This window comes from Mirounga angustirostris, unplaced genomic scaffold (assembly GCF_029215605.1).
Source record: "Mirounga angustirostris isolate CCGP_5_RB_7025 unplaced genomic scaffold, mMirAng1.0.hap1 SCAF_4, whole genome shotgun sequence".
NCBI lineage: Eukaryota > Metazoa > Chordata > Mammalia > Carnivora > Phocidae > Mirounga > Mirounga angustirostris.
In genome coordinates this window covers 112491072-112502299 of record NW_026991712.1, presented here as the reverse complement: position 1 = coordinate 112502299, position 11228 = coordinate 112491072, and the positions used below count along the sequence as shown (strand labels likewise).

The 11228-nt window shown below is 38.6% G+C and overlaps 1 protein-coding gene across 7 annotated transcripts in view; it reads right to left on the bottom strand.

Annotated features, from left to right (window-relative positions):
• Positions 1 to 10324: 10324 nt before the first annotated feature.
• Positions 10325 to 11228, bottom strand: part of BCAR3 (BCAR3 adaptor protein, NSP family member) — a 130897-nt gene continuing 129993 nt past the window's right edge. For 2 of the 7 annotated variants that reach the window (XM_045897163.3, XM_064588795.1), the window contains one exon: positions 10331 to 10998. In XM_045897163.3, coding sequence (XP_045753119.1) covers positions 10820 to 10998 — 179 coding nt within the window. In that variant the 3' untranslated portion in view covers positions 10331 to 10819. Of the gene's footprint in view, positions 10999 to 11228 lie in introns of all 7 variants that reach the window. The other 5 variants (XM_064588794.1, XM_064588796.1, XM_045897164.3 and 2 more) reach the window with 5 other exon arrangements.

The window sequence follows — 11228 nt, the reverse complement described above, 5'->3', positions numbered from 1 at the left end:
CAGTTAAGGTGTGTATGGTGTGTTATCTCTTATTCCTATGTGAACTAAAGAGAGGTAATGATTTTGTTCTTGGTTGTGCTGAATTCCTGATGATACAAAGTAAATGACAAGTTCCATAAGTGGAAGCATCAGTGTTGGGTGACATTTTTTGCAAAACAGTTTTGGAAATTTTATTCTAGTTTTAATTTCTTTCAAGCTTTCCTAAAGGTAAGAAAAGTTAACTGTTTCTTTAGAGTAATTTTAAATTGAATGTAATAATTGCATTTTTTTAACCTTTATTTTACCATAGCTGTGTTACACAGACTTGACTTACACCATCTTATCCTCTGCATCCATAAGAAGTGTCCCTGTACCACCACATAGCTTGATCTACGCACATGCTGGTCAGCACTTACTGTGCTTCTGCTTGAATTCCTGGTCAGCACCTGTATCTTCCTGGCATGTCAAAGCATGGAAAGGCAATGTTTGTCACAATAGTGTCACATCTGTCATTTTAGGAAGTTTTAATTTCAGAAGGCTCAGCTTTTTAAAAGGACAAATATGAAACCATGACTATTAACTTCTAGAAACCCCAGAAAATACTATAAAACTCTGGGTTGGTCCTGAACAATGATGGGTTGCAGTTGTTGTGATTAAAATTTAGAGATCCATGCCAAGCTTGGAAGTAGGGACACATACAAACTAGCAGGAAAACAGTGTCAACAACAACAACAAAAAACAATGAAAAGGGCTTTTACTATCTGAATTGAGATCAGGGAAGTCAAATCCTACTTGCTAGGGAAAGATAACATCCTTATAACAATATTAACAAGAGAGGATCTCCAGACTTGTTGAAAAGGATAGATTTTCTTTGTGAGAAGGTATTTCCTTCAGATGAAAAAAATACTAAAGAAACACCAAACCTCTTTCAGTGAGCTCATATACTTCATATACCCATATACCTGGGGTCAAATATATTCCCAAGTAGTTACTGTGAATAAGAAACTACAGAAAATATAAGAGGTGCCGAAAGATTAGGGGTGGGAAAATACAAAATGTGAACAGTAAATTCTGGAAGTTTGACAACTCATAAAAATACTGGGTAATTTTGTCAACATTTAGGAGAAAATGTAATGGGCAACTGACTTAGATCCTAAGAACAAGCCACATCAAATTAGCCTCATTCCTTTCTTTAGATACAATTGGGAAACTCAAGAGACATAAGTGTCTTTATTTCAGCACAATTTCAAGTCCTGTCAAGTTCAGGACTTGACAGGATTTCTTACTCATTTTTGTAAGATGGTGATAGCATTGTTGTACAAAATGGGAGCTTGCAACGAGCTGATATGGTAAACTCAGAATGTCAACCCTGAGGAAAACTTCTTGTGGACAATATGTATATATTATGAACCATACATAATAAATGTAAGTCTGTCACCCAATTTAATAGAAAATTACCATCTTCCTCTCCTTCAAGGATAACCACTCTCCTGAATTTCTTAGTTTTTGTTTTCTTAGTTTCTCTTACTGTTACCACAAGGGTGTTTTTTCCTAAACTTGATTAGCTATCCATGTTTTTGAGTAAAGATGTCATACTCTGTATGTGCAGGCCTGATAGCCAGTGCACACTGATAAAGCCATGGTTAATGCTAAATACTGAAGTGTTTCCATGCCGATTGGTAAATGGTAATTCCAGAAACTAGTAAAATCAAGTTCCAGAACATGTGGTTTCTCAGAAACCACACATGATAGTTCATGATGTATTTCTGGTTTGAGCAATGGGGACAAAGCTGAAGGGCTTACTATAGATTACTATTATTTCAGGTTTGGGGAAATCTTTTCTGGTGTTGTAAGCCCTTGAGTGGGAGAGGAACCTGGGCAACCAAGCTGAAGAAGATCTCTTGTTCGTCCTCCCAAAGAAGTGCCTCATCCTGCTCAAGGGGAGATGTGTCTAACCTCTGGTAGCAGCTAGGAAGATTGGGAGTGTGGGTAGACCCAAGAGTTAGGGACATAGCCCTTTGTGGTGCAGTGATAGCCCTTTAGATGGTTTTTTAAACATTTTGACAGCTTATTTTGTGGTGGAGGGTGACCTGCCTTGTGCACTGAAGAGGTGTGAGGAGAGTGACTGTAAAGAATGTGCTCTCCCCAGGTGATAGCACAACTCGTGCTCTTTTCTCCCCCATCCTGTCTGTAGACCGGAGTATCATGTGTGTCTACCCTCTTCATCTCTACCAGTTTACACTCACTGGCCTGACCAAGCTGCTCCGTCTCAGGGCCGGCAGAAGCTCTGGCAGACTTGCCCTGTTATTTATTCTCTTCGCTTATCCCCTTCTTTCTTTGTCCTGAATCATCCGACCAGTCATTGGTTCTTTCTTGTTTGGCCAATGTGGGACCCAGTTTTGGGTATGGAATGAGACAGACATAAAACACAAGTTCCTCGTTCTGGTAACCAAGATCAATCCCCACCCAGCTAGTACTCTTTAGCTCCCCCCACCCCACCATTCTTTCCTCTTAACTAGGAGTTCTTACCACTGGCTCTTGGCATGGAGCCAGCACCCAGATGGCACTATCCTGTCTGATGAGGTAAGATGGGGGTCAGCTGCATGTCCCTTCTCTTCAGGGGCCAAACAGCACAGTAGTACATTAATGACTATCAGTTGAATGGGGGAAGTCACTGGAAGAGTTTGCAGCCCTGTGTCAAATAATGGTATCATTTAGCTGGGGAGAGCCATGTCAAACAAATTGTATCAACCAAGCTGTTCGAAGTGCTTTGGGAATTAGTGGTTGCTGAATGATTTGTACTACTTTCATCACTTTAGATTAAGTTTTATTACGTAGTTTATTTAAAGAATAAAAGGGATTATTTTACTTGATTTGCACATTGACATATTAACTTATTGGTTCATATATGATTTATATATTATTAACATCCCACTTTTAAATATTTTGAATATTGCATGGTATCTTCTGAGACTTGCTTTTCACTCAGCGCTCTTAAGATTTATCTGTGTTTATGTATAGTTCATTTTAGTATAGTATTCCATTATATAAATAATATATCCATCCTCCTGTTGATGGACACTGGCACTTTTTCCTGATTCTTGCTTGTGCTATGTACATCCATATGCATGTTTATTGATAACAAAAGTTATGTGTCGCTAGTTTGTAGGTTATATTTATCTTCAATTTTTATCACATTTTCCTTCAGAGTGATTGTAACAGTTTTACACACCTACAACTTGTATATAAGGGTTACTTATGCTCCATATCCTGGCCAACAGGAGTTAGACTTTTCCAATTTTTGTCAATTCAGTGAATGAAAATGGCATTTCATTGTAGTCTTAATTTGCTTTTCCCTGTGTATCGAAGTTGAGAATCTTTTGTGTTTCCTTTTCTGTGAAAAACCAGTTTATATCTTTTGCCCATTTTTTGTTGATTATCTTTCCATATTCATTCATCGGAATTCTTTATGCATTAAGGATGCTAATTAGTTATCTTGCTATGTAGTATAGCTGGTGACTGGCTCAATTTATAAGGAGGTTGCAGTCAAGGTGTTGGCGTTGCAATCACCTCAAGGCTTTGTGTGGACCTGGAGAGTCTACTTCCAAGATAATTCACATGATTGTTGGCAGGTCTCAGGACTTTGTCATGTGGACATCTTCATAGAGATGCTCAGAACATGGCATATTCCTTCCCCCAGTGAAGTATCCAAGAGAAAAAATTCAAGACAGAGGCTGTAGTTTTTATAACCTAATCTCAGACATAATATACCATGACTTCTGCCGTATTTACTTAGTGATGCAGAGCAAACCTGGTGCAGTGTAGGAGGGGACAACAGAAGGGTATGAATATTAGGTGGCAGGGAACAGCAGTAGCCAATGTTGGAGGCTGCATTTATGATATGATATCCTTTGATGAATAGAAGTTTGTTTTAATGTAGACTGATCAATCTTTTATAGTTAATGCTTTTTCTGTCTAGTTTAAAAAATTCTTCTTGATTCAAAGTAAAAAGGATATTCTGGATTTCCTTCTAAACGTGTCATGGTTTCGTCTTTCACATGGAGGTTGTTAATTCATCTAGATTTTATTTTGGTGTATGATAGGAGGCAAGGGGCCATTTTCCTCCCCTTTTATTTGCTTAACCAATTGTCCAAGAGTTACTTATTTAAAAAGTTACCATTTCCCCCACTGATTGCCAATGTTACTTCTGTCACATCAAATTGCCAATGACAATTTAATTACTATAGCTTAATAATGAACTTTTATATCTGGTAGAACAGATTTCCCCCCTTCATACATTTTATCTTCCTACGATGGTCTTGACTATTTCTAGCCATGTAAATTTTGGGAAAACCTTATCAAGTTAGCTTGAACAATCCTGTTGGATTTGGGGATTACATTGAGCTTATAGGTCATTTTAAGAAGTAGTATCTCTGATACCAAGTTTTAAAGTCTAGGAACATCATGTTCCTGTTTATTTTTCTAAAATGTTTTTCAGATTTTTAAAGTTTAAAAATTTCTTCACCAAATTCTTGTACATCTTTTGAAATTCCTAGGTATCCCATGTTTTTACGAATGCTTTAACACCTTGTTATAAAATACACATTCGGAGAAATGCATGAAACATAAATGTACAGTTTGTTACTAGAAAGTCAACACTTGAGTCAAGAAATAAAGCATTACCAGCACTCCAGACACATACTGCATCCCCCTAATCACACCCTGTTCCCTCATAATTCTGACCTTTTTATATGGACTTTAAATTTTTATGTGTTTTTATACTTTTTCTTATAAAGAGTATAGGTTTTATTTTTTATTTTGGGGGGAGAGAGAAAACTCAAGGGGTGGGGAGGGAGAGAGACTCTTAAGCAGGCCCCATGCCCAGCACGGGGCCCAATGTGGGGCTTGATCTGACAACCCTGAGATCATGACCTGAGTTGAAATCAAAAGTTGGATGCTTAGCCGACTGAGCCACCCAGGTACCCCAGGTGGTTTTATTTTAAATCTAGATGGCTATCTCTGACTTTCCACTGGCAGGTTCAGTCTATTTGTATTTATAGTGGTTATTGATAAGTTTGGAGTGTTTTCTGACATCTCTGTGCCTGTTATTCATCTCACTTTACTGTCTTTTTACATGTTTTTTGTTTTCTCCATTTTTTCCTCTACTAGTTTGAAACTGACCCCAATTTTTATTAATAGCATTTACCCTTGACATTTTACATACTTAAAGCTAATCAGTATCTTTAATCCTCCTACTGATTAGAAGAAAACACTTTATCAGAACTCTAGTAACTGATCACCCCATTCCTGGTTTGTGCTGTTTTAATTGCCTTTTTAACTTCACACAGTAGAAGTCTCAATATACCTAAAAGATAACCCATTTCACTGCTCAGCAATCCTTAAATCTCCACCCTTTCTTCTGGATGAATTGCTTCCTCCCCACCCCACTTTCTTTCCTTCTGGAGCTCTGATGAGATGCTTTGGGTCATTCTGTTTTGGTCCTTTAAATCTTTTCATCTCTGTCTTCTACTTTTCCTCTCCTTGTCTCTGTGTATTCTGGGCATGGTCTTCAAAGTTCATTAGAGCTTCAGTTGGATCTAATCTGGGTTTTTGCTGTTGTTTTTTGTTTGGAGAGAGAGCATGAGCATGGTTGGGGACATGGAGGGGCAAAGGGAGAGCGCGAGAGAGAATCCCAAGCAGGATCCATACCCAGTGCAGAGCCTGATGCAGGGCTCGATCCCATGACCCTGAGATCATGACCTGAGCTGAAACCGAGAGTCAGACCCTTAACCAACTGAACCACCCAGGTGCCCCAAGATCTAATCTTCTGTTTAATATTAGCATCCATTGAGTTTTTTGAGTTTTTAGTTTATTACACCTTTCTAAAGGATCTACTAAGTTTCTCTTAAAATGTGATCATTTTTAAATACTCATTTCCTGTTTGGGTTCATTTTTTTTTTATACACAACCATATATGTTTGCATTCAAAATATGATAATTCTAGTATCTGAAGGTATTGAGGTTCTAAATCTTTTCTCCCCCAGCATTTTATTCATGATAGCATTGCTTCTGCTTGATTTTATATTCATATATAAATATATATTTAGTTTCAACATTATTTTTTTCATTTTTAAATTTATTTTATCCGTATGAATACTGGATGCTTTCCTGGTGAGAGTATAGGTTTATCTGCTAGGCCTCAGGGATGCCAGCAACCTAGGACCATTGTAAATCAATTTGGTTTTGGGTTTTTACTCTAGATCTATTTGAGGATAGGCTTATAGTTGCAAATCCTCACTAAAGACCATTATCATTACAATTCTTTTCTTGTAGCTGTGCATAAAAGAGGGCTATTTCTTGGTAACCTCTCTTTGCTGGCAGATGGTTGTTTGTTTTGTTTTGTTTTGTTTTGTTTCCGCCTAACAACAGGGACTCTTTAAGGGTCCTTACTTAATGGAGATATTTCACGCTTGGCTCACCTAAGACACCTTCTCCCATTCACTGAGGTGATGTCAGTATTTGCCTTAGGGGGCCACCCAGGTTTTTAAATTCTCTTAGGGTTTATATTTGCTGATCCTTTTGGTAGGTGAGGTGGGGTGGATAGGATTATTTCTTGGGGATTTCCCTTTCATTCTGTCAAGTTTAACAGTGCATTAAAAGGTAAGTTTATTAACATTTATTGATTTAGTTATAATGAAAGGGCTTTCCAAGAGCACCTAAACCACCATATTTCCAGAGGTAGAATTGTCCTTTTGGGTTTTTTTGTTTTTTGTTTTTTGGGTTTTTTTTTTAGCAAATAAAAAATAGTATTGTGCTGGCTCCTTTAAAAGAATGGGAGAGGGCCTCATGATCCTAGGTCACATTAATGGAAATACAGAGACTCAGGATTCAAAACCAATATTTCTCTTAGAATAAATAGACCATAATGAGAGGCTCATACTTAGTTCTAGTAGGCATATTTAAGATGGAAGGAAAGTGCTTAAATTATAGTGTAACTTATGTAACCAATAAATTGTATTTTGTCAAAGGCTATTTAACATCATGGAGAAATTTTTGTAACTTGAGAGAAGTTGGATATTCTGTATGATACCCAAATTATTTAGAAAACAGGAAGAAGAAGTAAATTGGTAAGTGTTTGCACTTTGTGGCAGAGTGATTGAAATTTATTATTTTATTTTAAAATCTTGTATTCCAAATTTTCTACAATAGAAAAAAAATGGAGGGGTACTGATAAACTAGAAAGTATCTCCTTTGTGCAGCCAAAAGCCTAGAAAGTAAGCCTAGAAAACTCATACCTAACCAGCTAGAGGAAAAGGTAACAATTATTTTTATTGGAGCATTTAGACCATTTACATTTAATTATTAATAGGTATGTACTTAATGCCATTTTGTTCATTGTTTTCTGATTTTGTAGTTTTCTTCTCTTGCTCTCTTGTGATGACTTTAGTGTTATTCTTGGCTTTCTTTCACTTTATTTCTTGTGTATCATAGGTTTTTGGTGTGTGGTTTCTATGAGATTTGTATGTAACATCCTAAGTATATAGCCGTCATATATGTAAGTTTATGGTCACTTAAATTTGAACACATTATAAGAGAACTTCATTTTTACTCATCTGCCCCCTCCCATGTTTTATGTATATGTTGTTATATTTTACATATTTTTATTTTGTGAGTCCCCCTTAACTAATTGTTTAGATATAGTTTTACTACTTTTGTCTTTAACCTTCATACTAGCTTTATAAGTGATTACTACCTTCTCTGTATGTTTGCTTTTACTGGTGTCATTTTTTTCTTTTCATAATTTTCTTCTCATTACTGCCTTTTCTTTACCACTTAAAGAAGTCCCTTTAACATTTCTTGTAAGGCTGGTTTAGTGGTGGTGAACTCCTTTAACTTTTGTCTGGGAAACTCTTTGTCCTTTAATTCTGAATGATAACCTTGCTGGGCAGAGTATTCCTGGTTGTAGCTTTTTCCCCTTCAGCACTTTGAATGTATCCTGCCACTCCTTTCTGGCTTGCAAAGTTTCTGATGAGACTTCAACTGATGGACTTATGGGGTTTCCCTTGTATGTTACTAGTTGCTTCTCACTGCTTGTAGAATTATCTATCTTTAATCTTTTATATGTTAATTATTATGTGTCATGATGTGGACCTTCTTGGGTCTATCTTTAGAACTTTCTTTGCTTCCTGGACTTGGATGTGTATTTCCTTCCCCAGGTTAGAGAGGTTTTCAGTTATTTTAAGTGTTCTTCCCCTTTCTCTCTCTCTCTTCTCCTCTGGGACCCTTAGAATACTTGTTTACCTCATGTTGTCAAGAGATCCCTTAACCTATCCTGATTTTTTCTTTTCTTTTTTTTTTTTTTTGCTATTCTGCTTAGGTGCTTTCCACTACCTGCCTTCCAGATTGCTGATCCATTCTGCTGCATTCTCTAATCTCTTGTTGATTCCCTCTAGTGTATTTTTCATTTCAGTTATTGTATTCTTTAACTCTGGTTCTTTTTTATATTTGTCTCTTTGTTAAAATCCTCACTGAATTCATCCACTTTCTATCCAGTCCAGTGAGCATTTTTACAGCCATTACTTTGAACTCTATCAGGCATATTGCTTATCTCTGATTCATTGGTTCTTTTTCCAAGGTTTTGTCTTGTTCTTTTGTTTGGAATATATTCCTCTCATTTTGGTTGAGTTTCTATTTTGTTTCTATGAATTAGATGGAACAGCTATTTCTCCTAAGTTTGAAGGAATGGTCTTGTGTATTGTTGTCCCCTGTGTAAACTGTTGTGTGCCTGGTGATTTTGGTTGGCTGGAGCTGTGGCTGGCACAGGCTAGGGGTCCTGGGCACTCTCTGCTAGGGCTGCCCTGGTGCCATGGCCAGAGCTGAAGTGGGTGTGGGCCAGGGTGGTCTCAGGGTTTTGTGTGTAGAGGGCACCTGGCAGGATAGCTGAAGCTGAAATTAGTGCAAGCCTTGGGTTCCAGGGCACTCTGCAGAGGGTGCCCTGGCAGGGCAGCTGAAACTAAAGTGGGTGTAAGCTTGGGTGTCCCAGGGTGTTCTGCACAGGAGGCGCCCTGGTGGGGTGACTGATCCCAAGTGGGGTGCAGTCTAATGTCCCAAGTCATTTCACACAGGGGGCACCCTGAGCCATAAAGGGCATGAGCCAGGAGGTCCTGGAGCATGCTGCCCTAGCGAGTCATTTGGAACCAAAGTGGCATGGGCCTGGAATGTCTCACCTTGCTGAGACAGCTGGAGCCATAGGGGTGCTAACCAGGGGTGTCCAGTATGTGGCACACTGAGGCCACTCTGGAGCCATAGGGGTGCTAACCAGGGGTGTCCAGTATGTGGCACACTGAGGCCACTCTGGTGGGATGGCTTGGGCTGGTGTGGGCTAGGGGCAGGGGCTTGTGGAAGCAGTAGGCTGCTCCCTTCCACGCTATAAAGGTGGAGGGAGAATGTAAACAGTGTCACCAGCTCCTCTGACCAGAGAGCATTGCAGCGGCTCTCTTGCCTTTTGGTGGAGTTCCAGGGCTGGACCTTTTATATTCTAGTTGCTCTTATAAACTATGGCTTTTATCTGCACCCCAGGCATTTGGGGCTGGTGTGGGCTAGGGGCCAGGACCATGCTCTATCTGCACTGTCAAGGTGAAGGGGAAACAAACTGTGGTGCTCACCAGTCCCTCTGACCCTCTCGAGTTCCAGCAGCTCCCCCACTATTTGGCAGGGTTCTAGTTGCCCTTTTAAACCAGGGCTTTTCTATACCCCAGGGCCAACAAATCTGCTCGTGGTCCTTCATTACCATCCCTCCCCACTGCAGTTTGCAGCTTTGGGAGTAGGGGTTTCCTTTGTTACTGTGTCGCCATCCCTCTTGCTGTTCTCTGTGTGGTCTATCTTTTGCTGTAGAAGCTATTCAGTCAGCCCTCACTTCTTTAGGAGGATGTGCTTTATAAATAGGAACAGATTTGGTGTATCTGTGGAAGAAGTGAGTTCAGGGTTTTCCTATGTTGCTATCTTGAACTGGAAGCTCAGCAGTCGGTTATTTTCAAATGCATGAAGTGATGTCATGAAGTATACTAGCATCTGGGTACTCACTTTATACCGGGTGCTGTACTGCACACAGATGATGAGCTTAACTTGACCAAAGCCCAACTGCTAGCAAGTACCACAGCTTCACTTTGAACCTAGGTCTTCTAGAGCCAGGTCTACCTTGTATCACTATTCACTGTCTCCCAAGCCACAAATATTAAATTTTCCATATCATTCTCATTAATTTTGGTTTATTATTAGGATATAGTATCTAGGGAAGAGGATACCCCAGGGAGGTAGGAGGTGTAATTAATTATTGTACTATGAGTTATTTAATATTAAAGAGACCAGATACAATTATTTCACAAAAAGATATATTTTCATATGACTGTTTACATTTTTCATATTTAAAGAATATCATACAACTGATACCTTCCATAATGTTTCATGCTTTTAAACTCTTTTCTATTTACACTTATCTGACAAGGAATTTAAACTAAAATGGTCAAATACCTCAGAAAAAGAAAGCAACCAGCCAACATAACTAGGTCTTCTCTTAAAATAGCTAGGTCTTCTCTTAAATTTGCTGATCAACATTAGCAATAGTTACCTTCATAATAAATTATCATTTTAAAATCAGTAGTAATTTTAAACAATTCATAAATAAGTGTGCTCTGTGTAATTTACATGTTTAATATCCTGTGGATACTAAAAGCTTGTATACTGTCAGATTTGCACATTATTACTTTATCAAATGATAAGCCTTCCCACAGAGGAAACTGGAGAAGCTTCAAATAATACCCTAAGGTTCTCTGGAGAGTTATCAAAGCTCTGCCTGCTTTACAGGAGGAGGTTCCAGTTTACGTGAGAGGGCAGTTAAAATCTGGCTGAATTTCTCATATCTCTCTGTCTGATTCACTTGTGCACCTTTGCTGCCCCACAGCAATCGCATTTGAAATTCAGTCTTGAAGATTTCACTCATTTCTTCATCTGGTTGAAAACCTAATAAAAAAAGAACAGTTACTTCAGTTTTCAAACGTAATGTCAGCAATAGACTAAAAACCTACTTGCTTAAAGTCGGATCAAAATGAACTTCAAAATGCCCCCAAAGAAAACTATAGGCTCTGCTTTATATAAGAAAAGGGCAGAGCCCAGTCCTCAAGGACCTGAGCACCTTTGGAGAAGGAATACCAAGTACTCACTGAAACATGATAGAATAAAATTTGTGTGCA